Raw genomic sequence first — 22,825 nt, 5'->3', positions numbered from 1 at the left:
GTTACGACTCGAATACTACAACATGTGAATCAAATTGTCATGTTTCATGCAAGATACGAGTATAAAAGCATGTTAGAACGATTTGCACAAACATTTGGTTAAGTTTGATTAAAAGTCAACTTGGTCGGGTCAAAGTCAACGAAAAAGTCAACACGTTCGGGTCGGGTCCCGAACGATTTTTCTGAGATTTTTAATCATGTATGAGCATGTTAGAACAAATTACATGTGAATCGGAGGTCCATAGCATAACAAACATTTTCCGTAAAATGACCAACGAAGACAGTGGCCTGCCAGTGTATCTGGACGGCGTCCAGATTGTCTGGACGGCGTCCAGCTTTGAAGGCTGGGACGGCGTCCAAATATCTGGACGGCGTCCAGCTTTGAAAAGTGGGACGACATCCAAGGATCTGGACGGCGTCCAGATTGGATTTCAAGTCTGATGTAGAACTCCTAAGTGCACGAACCAAAAACCAAATAAACACAATTTATGATCCGCAAACAATCAAGTCAAGTATTTTATACCGTTGGGAAGGTAATTTGACGAGGAAGACAACTAAACACATTTCATCAATCAATCTACCTATTATAACAACCAAAACCGCATCTAATGCTCAACATTAATCGCATACAAGTTCATAAATGCAATTCAATGATTCGGGCAACCAATTTACATGAATGATATGCCGTTTCGAAGGTAATCAAGCATACAATCTAACTAAACACTTACCAACCATAATCCATGGCATTCAATGCATCAAAAGTCCATTTCAAGTTCATCAAACCCTAACCCAAATTTACCAAAATCATAAATCGAGTTCATGAACTTTTCTAAAGCAACCTACACATCAAATTGAAGCTAGTGATACTAGGAACACAATTAGAACATGAACTTTTAACATCTAACAACATATGATCATCCAAAATTCAAGAACAACACACCAAAATTCAAGTTCATGCTAGTTACACTAAAACAACGAGATCGAGCATATAAATCATATAATCATGTTAGACTTGAGCCATAGACACTAATTAACACTTTTATAAGTTAAAAACATAAAGAACACAAAATCTAGTGATTTTAGAAAGTTACCCAAATGTAATGAAATTGGTATGGAATCGAAGAGGAAGATGCAAGGATCACGAATTTGTAATTTGTTTTGTTGCTAGCTCCCTAATCCGAATTTAGATGATGAATTCTTGTTGGTGTTCTTGAGAGAAAAAGGGAGTAGAAGAAAGATGGAGATGTTGAAATGAGAGGAGGAGGTTGAAGGTTTGACTAGTTGACCTAGTCAAATCTTTGGCCTCTTGGCAAGTTTAGTCCCTCTAATTTGAATCGGGTGCGTGAATTACCTAAACGAGATAATTTAAAACGCGTATTAACGGGAGATGTTATAAATATATAACGGACTTTAAAATGAATAAACGGAAAGTAAACGGAAAAAGGCGGGATGTTACATAAGTAACGCAAGTTGATACAAGTACCGCAAAACACCATACAGTAACGTAAGTAGAACACTTGTGCAAAAAGTAACATCACAAAGTTTCCATTCATTAATAATAATAAGTTTCATACATCTGAATAAGTTCGTACAATACATAAGTGAAATATAAAACTACAACTAGATTACATCATGAAATCTAATACAAAAGGTCCTACGGTGAAGGTGGGTGTAGGGTGTCTAAAACCTGAGCCAACTGCTCCTCGAGCTTAGTAACCCGAGCTCGGAGAATCTCCACCTCCCTTGTCAATTCCTCGACAGTGGGAGCTGGTGGGGCGGGCGATGCTGGCGGTGCAGGTGGGGCCGGTGGTGCAGGTGGGGCCGGTGGAGCGGATGGTGCTGGCGGAGCGGGTGGTGCAGACCGCACAAAAAGGGGTGCAGATGTCCCGGCTCCAGAAATAGTCAGCACGTAATGAGGTGTCTTACGTATGAGTGGGTCGGCAGGGTACGGCATGAGCCGCTTACGGGCAGTAACCCTCCGACGTCGACCAAAAGCGTCAGTGAAAGCACAACCTCCATTCGCCCCTGGAATGACGGTGCCATCATGACGGTACAGCTTCTTTGGCGGGGTGGAGGGTGCCTGAATAGGTATATCAGCAGGGTTCTCATCATCACTGGAGTCATCCGAAGAGGTGTCGTCTGATGGAGCATCAGTGGAAGACTCGTCGTCTGAATCATGTGGTGGAGACACGGGTGGCTCAACTGGCAGTCCGAAGGCGGCCAACATCTGTCTGTGTCTGCCTGGCGGAATCGGCACTAAACGTCCGTCGGGAGTGCGTCGGCAAGGCGTGCGCATATGGTTACGAAATGGCCCTTCCCCGAACTCCGCGGGGAATCTCAATCCCACCGATGCGGGGCTGTGACCCCGAGGGTCCGGGAGCAGACGGAGCTGGAATCTCCGTAGGGCCCACGTGTCCATCAGAAGTAGTCACTGGTGCAGGCGGCTGGCTGCTAGTCCCGGAAGATGAAGCGCCGGGGTCACTCGTGCGTGTCGGGATCGGTGGATCGGCAACGGTGGTAGGTGGAGTAGCTGAAGAGTCTAAACTGCCCAAAATGCTAGCAGGTGGTACATCCGACATCTGAACAAGGTAAAATGAATTTTTCCATGTCAGTAAGTCATAAAGCAAGCACGTATTAGGCCAACAGTTTAAATCATGTATAACAATAAGTAGCATGGCAATAACAGCAAATCGTACGAAGGTAGCATGCAATCGAAAGCAAGTAATATCATACAGTAGTGAAATCATGTAGTAGCATACGGCATATAGCAGTAAAAGTAAGCAACAGCATGCAGTAAGTTCAGCAGAAACACGTAAACTAGCAAGTTGTAGATTAGTCCTATTAGTGAATCCTACTCGGGTCGGTCTTAGACTCACTAATGCAACCTAATTCCCTACAACCAACGCTCTGATACCAAATGTGATTCCCCGTACAAAACTATCGTGTACGAATCATCAACAACAGGATCATTACAAGGTTAAGTACTATATGCTGTAATAAAATAAGTTGCATTCACGATAAAAAGGTGATGTCATAACCGACATCAAATGTTTTACAATCCCAAAAGCATGCTTCACTAAGTAGAAGCAAATAATAAGTGTATGTGACCACAATGGTCGTTACAAGTCATAATTCAAAAGTACTAAAGTTTGAATGCAAGGTAAAGTAGTTCATGCGATGACAACTCTAAGCAGCGGGTGTCTACAGCACGACTAGTACACAGCGGAAGCTAACCTCAAGCACCTGATAAAAACATGCTTAAAACGTCAACACAAAGGTTGGTGAGCTATAGTTTAAGTATAATATTATGTAAGGTAGGCCACGAGATTTCAATGCTATAAAGAGCGTTTCAAAACGATATGATAAAGTATATGCTTAACCGTGGGCACTTGGTAACTAACTTAACGTTTATACCCCCTGAAAGTACACTTGGAAAGTGCGTATGATTACGAAGTATTAATCACTCGTTAAATGCTAGCGCAACTAGCCCGAGTGGGGATGTCAAACCCTATGGATCCATATCTAAGATTCGCGTTCACGGTTCAAAAACCAATGATTAAACGTTACCGAGCTAAAGGGAATGTTTTTGCCGTTGTATAACCCACACATATATAAGTTTTTAAGTACTCGTGCCTAGTATATAAAACATAAAACGTGCATGTATTCTCAGTCCCAAATAGTTAAAGTAAAAAGGGATGCTATAACTCACAATGATAATGTAGTCGTAAAGTCGGTTCGGAAAGGTGTGCAAGTAATCGGTCCGAAGGTCCTCAACCTAAGTCAAATAGTACTAAGTCAGTAAATCGTCTTAATAGGTTTAAAAGTATGTAAATGAGGTCTTAAAGGTCATCATCATTCATCACCAAACAAAAGGCGTAAAGTAAGTTTCGTTTATGAAAGTAGTTTACAACAAAGGCTGACTTCAGTCTGTCACCACGGCCTCTACACTTACTGAATTAAGGTGAGAACAGTGGAAATGGCTCCGTATATGAGTCCTTTAAGTGTGGTAAAATTTACAGAAGCAAACTCGTCTTCGTTTGACCGTGGCGACGGTCTAAGTGCGAGTAGGTCAGAAATTTCTGCACAACGTTAAAAGGACATAGTGACGATCGGAGGGCCATAAATCCTAAACCGTAACTCGGATTAAGACGAGTCCTATATAAAAAGTTATCTACACGAACTGAACTATATGAAAATCAAGGTTACAGTAGCCCAGGTGTACTGGTATATTACAGAAACCAGAAAAACAGAAACTATAAACAGGAAACAGAAAAATAAATGGACATAGTGACGCTCGGAGGGCCGTAGATTCTAAACCGTAACTCGGATTAAGACGAGTCTTATATGAAAAGTTATCTACTCGAAAAGATATATTTGAAAATAAAGGTCTCAGTAGCCCAGGTCTACTGGTTTGTTACAGAAACAGTAGGACAGAGGGCTGTAAGCAGAAAACAGGAAGTTTAAAGTGAGTTCCGGTGGTCTTGGTGCTTGATGTTCATCATGGTTCTCATCCTTGATGCATATAGCTTCAAGTGTACAACTCATTGATGTGTTTACATCATCTTAACCAAGATTTAACCATCATAACACTAGTGTAAGTCTATGATATGAAGCACAACTCACATAAGAGTTGTATGAAGTTTGATGAACCAAAGTTGCATCAAGATCATAGATTCAACACATGCATGAATTAGAAAAGTAATATTGTACTACAAACTTGAAAATAAACTAATTAATCAAGATCTTAAGTGATTAGTTTGATCTTGAAGATCCAATACCCAAAAGTTATTAAGTAAATTTTATGTTCTTGAACCTTTTAAACTTAATCTTTAGTTCAAGATAAATGAGATCAAGGTTAACTTGTAACACTTGACCATCTACAACCAAAATCACGATTTTAATACATGAACAAATGAAGAAATAAGCTAATTACACAAGTAGTAAGTTCATGGGTTTCATACTTTTAAAGATTCAAACCTAAGTCTCGATCTTTAAGGAAGTAAACTTTAAAGTTTACAACATGAGCTTCAAGTATGATTTTTACAACCATGAACTTACAATCTTTTAAAACAATAGAGGTAGAACATAAACTTGGGAGTTTTGTTCTTGCATGTTCTTGTTAACATAAGATAAATGAAGAATCAAACTAAAGAGTTTGATTCTTTAATACTAGTAAGAAATAACTAAGATAACAAGAAAGTAAACAACAACTAGCAACAACAAGGAATTAATCAACAACAAAGAGCAAAAGATGATGATGATTTAGGGGTGATGTGCTACGGTTTTAGGGAGAAAAGAGGAGGAAAAGAAGTCTTACAACTTACCAAGTTTAGAGAGAAAGAGAGAAGAATGAAAGCAAGTAAGAGTGTGTGTAATATGAAAGAGTAATGCTAGTAATAAGGTGGTCAAGATTTTGAAAGCCAAACCCCACTCCCCTAGGCCATATGGCCGTGAACTTGGCACCACCAATGGGGGAGGGAGGTGCCCACTAGCTTATGGATGCTTCATTGACTCAAGGTTGGTAATTAGGGGTATTTTTATGGGAAAGATGTGCAATTAACATGTAATTAGATTCCTTACTAGTTAGTTAATCAAATTAAGCCTAAGTGATACTTGCATAATTAAAATGGGCTAATATGTCCATTAAGGTGAGGTAGGGTGGGCTCTTTAAGTCCATTAACATAACAAGGCCCAAGTCCAAGTAATTAACAAGTAAATCCAATTAAAGCCCAAGTAATTAACTAGTAACCTTAGTTAATTAAAATGATTGATAAAACTAATCATGAATGTAAATAATATGTGAAAATATTATTCGTGTAAGTTTCGAGTGTCACAAAGACGTTTCGGGCATTTAAAGTCAAGTACGGGCAATCATGGCAACATGTAAATGTAATAACATACATTCGTTTAATCACACGTATTAATAATAATAATTATTCATAAATAAACGTTGGAAATTCCAAGGTCGTTACACCACAACATGTAGTTTTTACAATTTTGTAACGTTCGTGAATCGCCGGTCAACATGGGTGGTCAATTGTCTATATGAAACTTATTTAATTTAATCAAGTCTTAACAAGTTTGATTGCTTAACACGTTGGAAACATTTAGTCATGTAAATATCAATCTCAATTAATATATAAAAACATGGAAAAGTTCGGGTCACTACAAAATGCATGGGGAACTAGCAATATCAAAGGAAGAGAAAACTCTTCTACTGATAATAGAACTAAATGAGACATGTTCTCATACAATCCAACAATCAAATGCTATATTCAAACATTCTCAAACGTCTTTCGATGGCGTAAAACGATAATCACACTCGCTACCTTTGGGGAATCGTCAACGAAAGAAAATACATTCCACATTCACCCATATTTTGTTCTCTTCGTGATTTGGAGTTATCATACTTATCTCATTGATAAGATATGTCAAGATTTGTATAAACATATAACTATCTATATCCATACATCTACCTATACGGATAACTAAACTTAATGAAAAATAAAAATAAAGAGGCCCTTACTCCGTATATTTCAAAGTTCCGTTTCTATTGGGGGTGTTTATCGGTTCGGTTTTCGGTTTGTTCGGTTTATTCGTTTCGGTGTATTCGGTTTTGAATTTTTTTTGAGCAAAATCAAAAACCGAATTCAAAGTTAAAACCGAACCAAATCGAAAACCGAATATTATGAAAAAATTAAGAACGATTGTAGTTTAATTGTAGCGTCTTAGTTATTTATATCCTAAAACAATGACGTACTATTAAATTATCAAGAATTCGATGATTTATTAATTTACAGCTTAATTATGACGTGTACTGCTTCTGTTATTAAGAAGAACATAATAATTTGAGTAACATAATTATAATGTGAGCTACCAAATCATCATATGAGTGAGAACATATTTTATTGATTGGATCCCAAATTATAATGACATTAATACATAAGTATACAAATTAAATATATGAAAATTTTGAATTCTGTTTTAAATTCGGTTTTCGGTTAAACCGAATTCAGAATTTTCAAAACCGAAAACTGAACGAAAAATCAAATTTAAATTCGGTTTCGATTTGACTCGATCTGAAAATCATTTTTCAATTTTGGTTTGGTTTTTTTCCGTTTTAATTTCGATTTGATATTCAGGTTTCATGGTTTCAAAGTAAATACTGACCCTCTAATTTTCCCCCTAATTGCTATTTCTATTTTAAGACATAATTGAGACACCTATTTTAGGTCTCAACACCGTTGCACTCCAAGCCAAGTTACTGGTCAAGCGAACCCGAGCCAACCCACTTGGGGTCCAACTACCGTTACCTACACCAAACTTAACTTTCAATTATTATATTGTCAGTGTGCGTGCAAATTCACCAACGTGTCAGTCCCTCTCTTCCTCTACCAAATACCAGATACCAAATACGGAGATTCATTTTTCTTTCCAAATTCTTAGGGTTTCTCTCTCTCTCTCTCTCTCTCTCTCTCTCTCTCTCTCTCGTTCGATTCAATCAAAACCCCAATCAACAAACCTTACCGTTACGTAATCATTACTCAATTATTCCATTTTTGATTTTCAATTCAATTATATTAATTCATCATCACTACACATTCATCTTCCATCTTGTTTTCATCGTCCTTTCAGGTGCGATTCTTCTTTCCTTCCGTTTTACTGTAATTTATTTTTAATCAAATGTATTTCAATTTCAATTTTATGTGTCGATTTAACCTAGTAATTAATTATTATTATTGATAATCATTATAATCAGTAACTATTGTTAAGTATTAACTAGGGTTTATGTATTGTAACGGTCGATTGTTTGCTGTCAGGAGAAGGATTATATATAGGAGTATCAGTTATACATCAGTTTTCGTTTGGTTGATTGTTGGAGGTGAAGATGAAGCCAGATATCTTGGAGGTTCAACCGCAAGAACTGAAGTTTTTATGTGAGCTCGTTTCTCACTCTCCGGATTTCGTATATATGATTAAATCTTCTCCGATTACTTTGATTTGATGATAATTATGATTTCAGCTTTCTGTTAACTGCTTTAGCACAAAACACACACACACATAGATGATAGATATAAATGTGAATGCCGAGTTTAGAGTCGAAAGAGAATTGCTGGTTAATGTGGCGGAGTTTCAGTCTGCGAACTCATAGCATTGCTGATTGCTTTAATTTATCAAGACCTGAATTTGACTTCTACGCCTTTTTTGTGTTTCTTGTAGTTTTTCTTAGACATAAATATAATTACTTTAAATACTTTGTTCTCGCTTATAAAGTAAAATGCTAGACATGCATATGTGTTAGGTAATAGGAAAACACATTTGAATTGAAGCTTAGCTCATTTTTGACATATATGATTTGAAAGAAAATTATTGAATCTTGTTTATAGTTTTCACGAATTGAAATCATGTAAAGTGTCTTCTATCAATTATTTAAAAACCAATGTAGCATTTATTTCTATGCAACTGTGGAAAGGTACAAACTATTTAATTTCTTCATATGGTCTTGGCTTACAAATGTTACTGTTTATGTTTGATGGAATGTGATATGTTAATTGAGGAATGTGCTAACATTTAATTTTCGTTTTCCATTTCTTACACCAGTTGAACTGAAGAAACAAAGCTCATGTTCTGTTCAAATGAACAACAAAACAAATCAGCATGTTGCTTTTAAGGTGCTGATAGTGTTATATATTTCAGATATCCAATTTATGTTATCCTTGTTAAAGTTCGATAACAGCAGACATAACCACTTTGTTAACAATCCGCAGGTCAAGACTACCAATCCAAAGAAATATTGTGTACGACCGAATACTGGAGTTATTGATCCAAAGTCAACATGTGATTTTACAGGTATAAACTTACTTACTGAACTTTCCTTGAATTTGTTTGGTTATGTTTTGATAAATGTTATGGATTGAGGTGTTTTGATATTACTTTGGGAATCGTAAGATATAATCTATTAGCTACTGTAAAAAGAGTGTTGTAAGTGTACAATATAACCATGCCAATCAAATAATGACACTCTTTTTTCCATCCAGTAATTCCAAAAATATTTTAATGGATGTGTTTGAGTTTTAGAAAAAAGACTAAAGTATCATTTAACAAAAAACATTATTCCATCAGAAGAGAACCCATCTTTACTTGTTTCATGTACTGACTCATATGAATTTTTGCTATCTATTTTTTAATTTAACTAGCTGAAGCCTGTTAAACTGTCTATATTTCTTAACTGTACATAGTGTAAGTTTAGGAAGCTTATGCCCAAGTTTATAATGATAAAATCTTGGTTGCATTAGGTGTTCAAGCTAAGTAGTTTAGTATATTTAGATTAGTGGAAGTTAGTCACATCTTATATACTCTGTAGTAATTTCTGCCAGGGGATCGTTTCCTTGTACAAATATTTACGGCCTTTTTATTATGTGGCATGTCATATACTTTCTTCAAAGATCCTAATGCATGTGAAGTGATTCACATACTTTATGTAGCTTGTGGATACTATAAGTAGGATATAAAGTTATTCTTTTTATGAATGCAGTTACTATGCAAGCGCAAAAGGCAGCTCCTCCTGATATGATCTGCAGGGACAAATTTTTAGTTCAAAGTACTGTTGTCCCAGAGGGTACGATGGAGGAGGACGTGACATCTCATACGGTTAGTGTTCTCATTAACATGTTGGGTTTGATATTTGATGCTAGTTTTTTGATTTTATCTATTCGTTTGTGGCAGTTTGCTAAAGAGGATGGTAAAAGTGTTGATGAAAAGAGGCTTAAAGTTATCCTTCTTCCTCCACCAGACTCTCCAGAATCTTCTCCAGATAATGGAACATTGAATCTGGTGCACAATAATGAAGGAAGAGAAATAAAAGATGAAAATGTTCAGAAAGATAGCTCCAATGACAAGGTAAGAGTCTATTGTATATACCTGGTGTTGATATATGGAAAAGCTACATGCTTACTTGAACAAGGGTTGATTTGTGTTAGATATTAGTTCTAATGGGTCTAATGAGTTGTACATTAGAAGTTACCTACTTACGTATAAGTGAAGGAGGTGTAGCGGGTCAAATACTTTAAATGTTGATCGAAGTGTTAAATGAATGGTCTTAACATTTCAGAATCCACTTATCCTAACAAACTAAGTAGTACTATTATAGTACTATAGATAATATCATCATATTTAATGCATGAACTATTTAGAATGGATAAAAAGTGTTGGTGTGTGTGTGTCACCTAGAATTAGGCATAATCTGTTTAACCAACCCACCCATTCTATTATCTCCAGACTTGTGGATGAGGGCCTACATATGCATGTTGTATATTTTATGGTAGCTATTTTAATTTTTTCTTTTTTCTCATTTTTTTATTCATGTTCTTCAATTTTATTATTATACTTGTATAGTGTAAATGGGTTGTTTGATAATCAGTTTTAAACTAATGTCAGGTTGATGAGGGACTGGAAGTGTTGAAAATAGAAGGTGCACGCGTTGATGCAAAGAGGAAGGAGGAATCGTTTAAAAGGACAGAACCCGTAACAAGGAATGAAGAACCTGTAACAAGGAATGAAGAACCTGTAGCAAAGAATGAAGAACCTGTAAAGACGATTGAACAACCTGTAAAAAGGATTGAAGAACCTGTTAAAAAGATTGAAGAACCTATCAAACGGAGCCAAGAATATATAAAAAGAAACGAAGAGATAATTCAGAATGATACAGAAGAGTTGCTATTAGCCAAAGAGGTTGAAGAGACGAAGTTGAAAGTGAAAGAACTTGAGTCAAAGCTTAACGAGGTAAGTTATGTTTGTGTCATGGTTTCTGCTTGCATGATTGTTAGATAGTGGTGTTAATTTAATTATTTTCGTATCACTTTAATTAGTGGTTTTGCCATCTGTCAGCAACCTACACTGTAAGACAACTGGATGAAAACCTACATGTCATTTATTACCTTTGCTGAAAATCATGAACACATTTTTTATTATTTATTTATTTGTTAAGTGGATAGAAAAAGCTTTATGAGAATATGATGGAATCCCGCTGATAGTCTTTTTGATTTGTTTTATATTGAATCATTGGCATAAATCTTTTGAGTTTTGATGCACTTAATTTTCTGTTTATTTATCTTACTTTTTACAAGTTTATGTGTTTATATTGATTTTCTTTTCAACAGTTTGCCCCCTGTTCATGCACCATATGATGCTTTGTTTTGTTTGTTGGACCTCATAGTTAACTAGATATATATTCTTCATAGGCTGTAGTATATTTTCTAGTGCTTCTTCAATCATGCTACATGTTTAGCTCTTTGGTTTATTGTGATTTTGAGAAATGATATGGTTACAATTTTTTTTTTTCACAATTTTGTTTACACCATGAGTTGTACCAATTAATTGAAGAGAGAGAAGGTTGAGAGAAAAATATATTATATGTTCATATAATTGGCACACACATTAGACACATCATGTCAAGTGATTTTGTATGTAATTATTTTTCCTTGATTAATTTGCGTGTTCTGGTTAATCAAGTGTTGTGCATTTATTCAGGCTAAAGCAACTATTATACGTCTATCAGAAGAAAAAAGATTGGCTACTCAAGAGAAACACTTCATACAGGGTGAATTGGTACGTATTCTTAATCCAGTCCATTAATCGTTTATATACTTGTCATAGTATACAAAGTAGTTAAATTGACGAAAGTATTGAATTTGTTCTGTGTATCCCTACTTGATGTGCTTTACAAATTTTTCTCTTTATATCTGGCTGCATTTTTGGCACAGTGAGTTGCTCATAGTTATGCTGGTGTTCGGTATTATTATATAAACTCGTATTATTATATAAACTCGTAAGTTGTATTAGTTTATTTACATTTTCTGGGTTAATTAAAAGAGCACCTGACTAAATGTAAGTACGATAAGCATTGTTATTATGATAATAGTTAATAGTTAATGATGTTGAGGGATTCACTTATGTGTTCGAATGTGATTTTTATCTGAAGTTCAATGTTAATGGAATGAAAACCCTGCCTCTCATTAAAAAATACAGTATGTATGGCTAGATATATATTATTTAACAAGCCGACGAGGTTTATTCACAGTTAAAAATGAAACAGTAATCATGAAATGGTGAACAAAATATCAAGACGCTTTGTTGTATGGTTGAACGTGAAATTGTTTTTCCCGTTCATTTTTCATTTTCATTTTTCAAAAAACTGCTCATATGGATAAATATATTGATCTTCTCTTCTCCCAGTTTTCCTTTGATTTTGTTCTATGCCGCTTTTGATTTTGACTGTTGAATCGATGACTGGTATATTGGTTATAGTGTTAACATTTGACTGTTGCTTATGTCGAGCTTTAATAACATTTAGTTGAGATGACCTAAATGCTTTTTTGTTATCCTCAAGTAAAGTAATGTGACTTATACTATTTGTGTCAATACGATTTACTAGAGTTGGCAACATGGGCCGGGCCGGGCTCGATGGCGGACTAATATGTCAAAATAAGTGGTTAGATTGAGTAATTTATAGTCTGGGTCGGGTTGGTTTTACCGGCACACACCTATTCGTTGTGTTTATAATTTATTTATGTGCAATATACTACTACAACAATATTATTACAGTATTACTTGATTACTTGAATGAAACATCTTAGGAGGCTCAAGGCTGTATGCATTTTCAAATAAGTACTTGTAGTTACTTTGGGCAACTTTCACCGTTTTCCTTCGGCTAATTCTTTTTATTAGAGGAAAAAAGATGACCCAAATCGACACTTTGTCAAGTTCTATTCTTGTTTTGCTTATGCCTTGTTTGACTTGCAATCTCAGGATCTGCTGAGAAGCAAGAGACACCGGGCACAGGTGGGATTTCCGTTGCTGTTTGTTTTTATGGTGGCTCTTGTGAGTCTGTATCTTGGATACCTGTTGCATCGCTGACCAACAAACGCCTGAGCCAGAGACCGAGACCGAGACCGAGACCGCTTCTTATGTTTATATATATGTGCACGCTCTTAATAAAGTCATACCTGCTATAAAACTCCCTTGTTTTCCTGTTTTGTGTCCATATAGTTGTCAAGAGTGAGTATCTCACTTTTTCGAGACGGGAAATGCTTATATTGACCCTTCAGGTAAACCCGTCTAAATTCTATTTGGAGCGCTGGTATTAGAATATACTCAAGTTTAAAAGAATTGTATGATAATAGTAGCAAATGAGGTAGAGGTGATGACAACTTAGCAAAGGTGTGAGTGGTGTGATTTTGTTTCTCTTTAACTGCGTTAATCCAAAGTAGTGGATGCTGGTCATGTTTAGTCTTATTGTCATGGCTCCTATTTGTGTGACCTATGAAGTCTAGAAATGAATGCTTAGGCTAAAGCTGTTATAGTGCTCCATTTAATTCCTTTTCATTTTCAAAGTATCAGAATACAATCAATATCTTACAAAAGCATTGCTCCAAAAGTCACTTGAGAAGACCGACTAGTCGGCCTTGGCGACTATCCCCACCCACCCGGTTCGCATAAAAACGATTAATAAGCCGGTCAACGGCCGTCAAGGTCAAAAGTCAAAGTTTGTCAACGTTAGGTCAATTTATTATGTGTTTTACGCTTAACATTGGAATTTGCTATCTTGTGACTTGAGGGCACTTAATAACCTTTATCAACAAACTCGAATTTTCCATTTTAAAATAAAAAGTAAGCTAAATATGAAAATATTAATGAATTGATGTGTATCAATTGCATTATTATCTCAAATTTAATTTCTCTTTCCCAATTTAATTTGATAGTCCATAGACAAAAAAACATGAGATCTCGTCGCTTTTTTGTTCACTTTTATTTTTTACCTCTTACTTTTTATCTACTACTTTTTTGTTACTCTCTCTGACTCCAAAAATTCATTTGTCCCAAAGTTGTCACAAATTGGCGTAGTAAAATCAAACTCCAAAGACTTCGCATTTCGACTCGGTTTAACGACATTGTTTTTGTGAAATTTATAATAAAATAACTACAACTCCAGATAGCTTTATAATAAAATAACTACAACTCCAGATAGCACAAATACAATTGGAGTAGTTTGGTTTTTAAGTATAATATACGTAAAAAATAATTAGACTTGGTTCATGCTTCAATATTTGTAAAACATAAAATGTTAGCGAAAGTATCATGTTTAAAATCGATGTAACTGCAGTAACTTACATTTTCCAGAAAAATCACCGCAAGTCCAATTTAGTTGAGACCAATTGGAAAAGCATTGTTTTTAAATCGAGAACCTACGCTAAAATTTTTAAGACCCAACTCAACAAAGTCGCAGCAACAGTAAACGCACCCGACTGTCAAATCGGTTTTTAACAGCATTTATATGAAAAATCAAGTGTTTTATATGTAAAATTATGTACTCAACACGGATATAAATACGAATTTTAAATAAAATAATGCAACGTTAATAAAATCAACACACACACACACACATATACATCAACTCGAGCACTAGACATGATTACAATAATAATAATGATGATCGAAAACTCAAAAATTAAAATTAGGGTTCCGGGTTCTTACAATTAAATGCAAAATTGAACCTACAAACGTGTTTAGGAGACCGGTACGAGCAAGTATCTATGATCAAGTTTTGATTTTGATGAATAATTGGTGGTGATTTGATGAAGAATGAAGTAGATGATGATGATGATGATGGTGTCGTTGGGGTGTTCACGGCCATAGAAAAAGAAGAGGAGAGGGAAGCAGTTTAATTGTTGTAATGTGATTAAAGATAAGGCTTAACCTAATTTAGCTAGTTACAAAAAATTTACAAACACATCCAGTGAGTGTGACGACCCGGAAATTTCCGACTAAATTTAAACTTGATCTTTAAATGATTTTGATACGATAAGAAAAGTCTGTAATGTTGGGTCTCAACATTTTTGAACTGTTTACATGGATTCATTTAACCTTTGACTATTCCCGACGATTCACGAACATCGGTGTGTAAATAAATAAATAAATAAATACATATGAATTCTATACATAAGTAATATTGTAATATATATATATATATATATATATATATATATATATATATATATACACATATAATTAATAAATATTAAAGATTCAGAGAATTATATAATTGGTAGATACTATATAATAAATGATAATAAATTAAAATTAATTACATGTTTAAATAAAATTGTTGAATTAATATTATTATCATTACTAGTATTATTGTTAAGTAGTATTATTAATAATGTTATTAAATAGATTATTATTATTGTTATAAATATATTGAAAAGTATAAATATAAAATATTCAGAAAATGTTATTTTGTATATATATTAAAAGTGACATGTGTAAAATTAATATATTAAGTATTATTACAATCTTAGATAAAGTATTATATCAATATCACTACTATTACTCTCATTATTATTATTAATATTGATATTTATATTATTATGTGCATTATTAATATATAATATATAGATATGAAATTTAAGATGTATAAATGGTTATATTATTAATATTGTTATTATCATCATAATAATATCAATATTATTATTATTAGTATTATTATTTGAATCACTAATAATACTTATTACTATTATTATTATTATTAATATCATTATAACTTTAATTATTATTATAATTACTTATTATCATTATTCTTATATTTATCGATATTATTATTATTATTAATATCATCAATATTAATATAGTTATTATTATTAGATATTATTAACATTATCATTAAGAGATATTATTATTAATATAAATTATTATTATTATCATTATTATTATTATTATAGTTATTAGAAAATAATACAATTTGCTATATTTATCATTAATAATATTATTAATATCATTTTTATTATTATTTAATAATATTAATATTAATATTAATATTATTAATATATGTTATCATTATTATTAAAATTTTAAATTAATTAATTATTAATTTTTAATATATAAGATCATATGTACACTTACAGAATCCAATTTGTTTTACATCTCCTGTATTGGATTGGTACTTATTGTCTCCAAAAATTGATTTCATATCGTTATCATTAGTACGAATTAGATATAAGCAGATCCGATATTTTCTTACTTTATATTATTCTTTTTTCTATTCTTTTGTCTGATTGAGAAAAATTATCTCCACGTCCCTCATATAATTCGTCGATTTCAGCTGTAAATGATACTAAATAACTTTACATTATCAATTCCCAATCACTAGCACCCCTAACAGTTTATATTTATCGAAATTAAAAAAAAAATATTTGAAGAACAAGCTTACTGCTCTGTTCGTGTTTCAAGTTTCAAAAGGTTCGATTTTTAAATAATTTTCCAAATGTGTAAATGTATTGATGTTAGAAATCATGTAATCAAACTATCCGTAAATTTTAAGCTTTCAATTCCTCAAATTGATTATGAATTTCGGAGTCAAAGTTTGGAAACAAGATATATAGTTTATTAATATAAAAAGTATATCACTAATAATAATGTATATATTTGTCTGATTACAAGTATATGTTTTAATATATATACAAATGATATAGGTTCGTGAATCCAAGGCCGACCCTATACTTGTTCAATGTCGTTCTATGTATTTTTACTACAAAATACAGTATGGTGAGTTCATTTGATTCCCTTTTACTCTTTACATTTTTGGGACTGAGAATACATGCGCTACTTTTACAACTGCTTTATTAAATGCTTTTGAAATACATTTTGAACTGCGAATACATGAAATACTTTTATAAATGTTTGACGAGATATACACAAGCAAAACATTCCTCGAATGAATTATGTGGACGTGATAATTGCCACCATTGAATTATGTGGACGTGATAATTGCCACAATTGATATGAATATTTTCCCCCTGATTATTATTGCTTGGTAACCTAAGAATTAGGGAACATCACTAATTTTGAGAATTAGTGCACGCCTAATTGACGCGAATCCTAAAGGTAGCTACCGGTTCACTAGACGGAAAGGCTAGTGGGCGTGGTGTTTAGTACTTCGAAGTTTATATGATTATTATACAGACGAGATGTTCTGTTTTGGGGATATTATTATGCGCATTATATGTTAAGGTCGGTTACCAAGCCAAGCTATGAAAGTAAAGTGAATGTTATGTATCGAGAGAATGATTTTATACACAGGTTATGTGTATGTTATTTTTGTGCACGAGATATGTGTACGGTTACTAAGATTTATGAAAGATGATTTCGTACATGAGAAAGGTGTACTGTATTTAAAAGATATCGCATGTACATTACAGGTGGGTATAGGATTCGGGCCCATTTGTACCATGCAGGATTTAAATCTTGTGGTCTATCAAAATGATGAATTTTATTGTTTTATGATAAACTAATGAACTCACCAACCTTTTGGTTGACACTTTAAAGCATGTTTATTCTCAGGTATGAAAGAAATCTTCCGCTGTGCATTTGTTCATTTAGAGATATTACTTGGAGTCATTCATGACATATTTCAAAAGACGTTGCATTCGAGTCGTTGAGTTCATCAAGATTATTATTAAGTCAATTATAGTTAGATATATTATGAAATGGTATGCATGCCGTCGACTTTCGATGAAATGAAAGTATGTCTTTTAAAAATGAATGCAATGTTTGTAAAATGTATCATATAGAGGTCAAGTACCTCGCGATGTAACCAAATGTAATGTATTTGTATAGATGGATTAGGATGGGTCATCACATGTGGTATCAGAGCGGTGGTCTTAGCGAACCAGGTCTTGCATTAGTGTGTCTAACTGATAGTCGTTAGGATGCATTAGTGAGTCTGGATTTCGACCGTGTCTGCATGTCAAAAAGTCTTGCTTATCATTTCTCGTCAAAAATTACCTGCTTATCATTCTTAGTCTAGACACATCTTACTGCAGTTAGTGCATCGATAGTGTATAGACAAAATTCATATCTTAGCGTGTAACGACCCGACTTTTTCGACTTGCTTTTGTGCCTTGTGTTTTTGCGAAACTGCGTATTTGTGCGTACTGTGCTATTTTATAATCTAAAATCTTATACTCGTGGTTTACTTTCATTTATATGTTAAAACGTGCCTTTGAGTACGTAGGATACTTAACTTGATCACCGGAAGCCTTTATGACCGTTAGTGTCACTTGACGTTTCGAACAAACTGCGTACTGCGTACACGTTTAACTTTTATCGTAATCGGAATATTATGACTACAAAATATTAATTGTTATTTTATAATAGCAATTACTTGGGTTTTTGGATGCTTAATTATGCTTAGTAATTTACTTATGCTTACTAGTTAGTCTTGTTGGACTTTCTACCTTGTTGGACTTTAGCCCACCCTACACTAGTTAGTGGACTATTTAATTAGCCCAATTATAAGTAACTAGTGACCCATTAATAAGTAAGACAAATGCCCATTTATTAGAGGAAACATGCTAGCATTTTTGTCAAGTATTATCCTTAATGTTGCATGGGATCCTCACATAAGCACCAACTTTAGACAACCATTAATCAAAAATCAAAAGTTTGTCCCCCTTGTCCTCCCACCAAAACCAACGACCAAGGAGCCTTCCCACACCCATTTTCACTATAAATACAAGTCTTAGCTCATCCATTTTACACTTGCTCTCATTTGCATTTCACACACACTTACTCTCTTATTTCCTCTATAGTCTTTCTCACTCTAAAACTTGTAAGTTTTGATATTTCTTCTTCTTCCTCCTTCATCATTCACGTGTTCATCATCATCATCATTAAAGGATCAAGCTCTTTAGCTTTTGATCTTGTTATATCTTGTAGATTCAAGCTTGGATTTGAATCCTTCAAGAACATGGAAGATTCAAGCTTTCTAGCTTTGAATCTTTACCTACTTTGTAGATCTAAATCTTTTAACTTTAATCTTGTTATTTTGTTATAAAGATTCAAACTTGTGTTTGTAATCTTCATGTAACTTAAAGATCCAAGCTTTATGCTTCAAGATCTTCAAGAACAACTAAGATGCAAGCTTTCTAGCTTGAATCTTCATATCTTTTGTTGAATCTAAGTTTTCTAACTTATGATCTCATTACTTTGTTATAAAGATCAAAACTTGTGTTTATGGTCTTCATGTAACTTAAAGATCTAAGCTTTATGCTTCAAGGTCTTCAAGAACACCAAAGGTTCAAGCTTTCTAGCTTTGTAATCTTATAACTTGTGTGAAAAGGATCCAAGCTCTCTAGCTTAGAGTTCCATCACCTTATTTGATTTAGATTATGTTCATACTTGTTTGATTGAAGTAAAGTTTGTAGCTTTAGTTGTAAATGGAACTTGTAATTGTGTTAAGACTAAGGATATGATGTAACCTTGGTTCATCATCCATCTAAGACTCTTAAATGAGTTGTGTTCTTACTTGGTCTTAATATATTGTGTGTTGATGTTAGAATCTTGGTCAAGGTGATGCTAACCCATCAACGAGTTGTACACTTGAAGCTACAAGCATCAAGGATGAGAACCGTGATGAGCATCAAGCACCAAGAACCCCACCAGAGCACTTGTTACTGTTTTTCGGGATCTGATCAGATTCCTGGACTTCTGGAAAATTGATTTTCAGTTAGTTCATTTCGAGTAGATGACTTTTCGTTTAGGCCTCGACTTAATCCTACATAAGGTTTAGGATTTATAGCCCTCCGAAAGTCACTACGCCCTTGTAACGTTGTGATGAAATTTCGGACCTACTAGCACTTAAACCATTGCCAAGGTTAAATGAAGACGAGTTTGGTCCTAGAAATTGGTCAGAAAGTAGAGGACTCCCATACGGAGCCATAGCCACTGATTTCGCGTCTTTTCGATTTACATAGAGGTCGTGGCAGCTGATCAAAGTCAGCCTATTGTTTCTACCTCTATACTTGTTAACTTACTTAGCTTTTACGATGATGAATGATGATGATGATGACACTTAAACTTATTTTATGCACTATTAGAACATATGAGGACCACCTACTGACCTAGTAACCTTTGACTTAGGATTGACGACCTTTCGGACCGACTTACTACTTGCACACTTTCGTGACGACTTTTACTGCTTATTCACTGTGAGTTATAGCATCCCTTTTTACTTTAACTATTTTGGGACTGAGAATACATGCGCTTTTTACATTTTACATACTAGGAACGAGTACTTAAACTTTATATATGTGTGGGTTATACAACGGCATAAACTTTCCCCTTACCTCGGTAACGTTTAGTCATTGGTTTTTAAACCGGTGAACGCAAATTTTAGATATGGATCCATAGGGTTTGACATCCCCACTCGGGCTAGTCGCGCTAGCATTTAACGGGTGTTTAATACTTCGTAAACATACGCACTCACCAAGTGTACTTTTAGGGAGTAATATTACGTTAAGTTAGTTACCGGGTGCCCACGGATAAGCATATACTTTATCATACTGATTTGAAATACTGATTTGAAACGCTGGTTTGAAGCAATGAAATCTCGTGGCCTACATTACATTACTGATTACAGACAAACTATAGCTCACCAACATTCGTGTTGACTTTTTAAGCATGTATTTCTCAGGTGCTTTGACGTTGTTGCTTCCGCTGTTAGATTTGCTGTCTTGGTGTTATAGACTTGCTGTTACGGACCTGCTATGTTAGATTTCCGCTGCATTACATAGAGATGTCTCAATCATGGAACTTTTATGTTACATTCGTAACTTACATTATTTTCAAACAGTGGCTTTGTAACGACCTTTGGGTCACATACTTGTGTAAACGCTTCTATTCATAGAAAGCACATTATCTTTTGTAAAACCCTATCTTTTCATGAATGCAAAACTGGTTTTCAAACAGCATATAGTGTTTGACCTTGTAATGATCCTGTTGTTGACGATCCGTACACGATGGTTTTGTACGGGGCGTCACATTTGGTATCAGAGCATTGGTTGTAGGGAATTAGGTTGCATTAGTGAGTCTAGACCAGACCGAGTAGGATTCACTAATAGGACTAATCTACAAATTGCTTGTTTACTTGTTTCTGTAGAACTTACTGCATGCTATTGTCTACTTTTACTGCTGTATGATCTTACTGCATGCTATTGCTTGTCTTTACTGCCATGCGAACTTGCTGTACGCTTATTTCCGTTATTGCATGTTACTATCTGCTTTCGCATGTTACTTCTGTTTAGCGCTGTTGTTATTATTACCATGCTATGTACTGCTGTAGACAATCTAGGCTGTTGTAGTTACTATGCCTGATTACGTGTTTGCTACCCGTCTGCTTTTCGCTGTACCGACTTGGAAAAAAACTTATCTTTCGTAGTTCAGATGTTTTTCTGAACCCTTTTCCCACTCGTCTAACCCTAAGGATTAGTATTGTAATCCATCTGTTACTGTCATTCCACCGTTCCGGAGATCGAAACATTACTTCACGCAAGCTTGGAGGAGTACCCCTCGGATTACGCGCCCACTAAAGTTGATCCTTGGAGGAGGAGATATATGAGGACTTTTCGGAGTAACCGCACCCCGAGCTCACTTTTCGGAGTAACCGCACCCCGAGCTCACTCATAACCGTCACTTATCTCTTTCATTCTACACCACTACTCAACGATCTAATGACACTTCTGGACTTAGGTTCCCAACTCTCTTAGGAATTGGAGAAGTCGGGAGGACATCTCCTTTCACAAGGTCATAGTGTCTTCCACTGATGCACAGCCATACCCAAGGACTTGGGAGTCACCTCAAAACATATCGTATTACTACTTGCTACATGTACAACTCGACGCGAGACCCAAATTGAATTTCTAGAAAGGAACCTAATGACGTTACCTGAACCCGAACATTTTGAAGAAATTTCAGGACATTTAGTCATTGGTGCATGACCTACGGAACCTACGTACCCACACCGAGAAACCATGAGATTAATTATGTAGATTTTGTTTTGAGATAGCATAGATAAAGCACCGTTAGATGAAATTGAGTAGAACTGGAAGTGATCACGTTACATTGACCATATGAAATGATATTGGAATGAACGTACGATTTAGTACAATATAATGACGCCAGGCCAGTGTGATTATATTGAAGTAAATCATGCAGAAGTTCCAATGTTACTACATAAGGGATATGAGGTGATTCAGGGAAAAAATTTGGTAGGAACCACTTGAGTATACGCATTATGGTCTGTTAGAAGTAGGGAAAGATAACCAGTTAGCCCAGATACTGTACAAGAAGGGCCTTGATTGCAGAATTGATAAGCCAAAAATTTGTTATAGATATAGACACCCTGGACACTTAAGGAAAAAGTTCTTAAATAGGAGAAACTTTGGACTTACTTGTGGTAGAGCAATCGTTATCTCAGCTATGGAGACTCGCATGGATCCTGATTTTAGTTAGGGTACGTTTCGTCACAACGTTTTATTATCTCGAAGTTGTTTAATACTAGAGTGATAGAAACCTTATATCTAAGAACCTTAGTGTGATGACTAATAATCCATTAACAACCATGAGAGTTACGTATTCTATAGGACAAGCTAATAGTAAGCTGGCAGAGATAGAGGAACAATTTAAGGTAGTACCTTAAAATTAACAGGTGGGTCATTGGAGATGACCTCATGCCAACAAAACTTGGAAGTTTTGAAGTAGTAGTTGGAAAGGATTAGTTACCTATGCACAAGTAGATGTTATCTAAGAAGATTGATAGAATTTTTCACTGTAATATAATAAGATTTGGTTGGAATGAACCTTAAGATTAACCTAATACTCATCTAGTTATGAAGCATGATGTAAAAGTTAGAATGAACTTTAGGGTTAACCTAATACTCATTGAGTTAGGAAGCTTTGATGAGATAGTTGGAATGGACTGGCTTTCAAGGATG

General features: G+C 34.6%; 1 protein-coding gene across 1 annotated transcript; it reads left to right on the top strand.

The window, feature by feature from the left end:
• Nucleotides 1-7,481: 7,481 nt before the first annotated feature.
• Nucleotides 7,482-13,280, top strand: LOC139857626 (uncharacterized). The gene is made up of 9 exons (XM_071846441.1): nucleotides 7,482-7,634; nucleotides 7,820-7,936; nucleotides 8,601-8,671; nucleotides 8,768-8,849; nucleotides 9,535-9,650; nucleotides 9,726-9,899; nucleotides 10,437-10,781; nucleotides 11,529-11,606; nucleotides 12,807-13,280. The coding sequence occupies exons 2-9, from the start codon at nucleotides 7,888-7,890 to the stop codon at nucleotides 12,912-12,914; spliced, it is 1,023 nt and encodes a 340-aa protein (XP_071702542.1). The 5' UTR covers nucleotides 7,482-7,634; nucleotides 7,820-7,887; the 3' UTR covers nucleotides 12,915-13,280.
• The last annotated feature ends 9,545 nt before the right edge of the window (nucleotides 13,281-22,825 follow it).

This window comes from Rutidosis leptorrhynchoides, chromosome 7 (genome assembly GCF_046630445.1).
Source record: "Rutidosis leptorrhynchoides isolate AG116_Rl617_1_P2 chromosome 7, CSIRO_AGI_Rlap_v1, whole genome shotgun sequence".
NCBI classification, from domain to species: Eukaryota; Viridiplantae; Streptophyta; class Magnoliopsida; order Asterales; family Asteraceae; genus Rutidosis; species Rutidosis leptorrhynchoides.
This window is presented reverse-complemented; position numbering and strand designations above follow the sequence as displayed.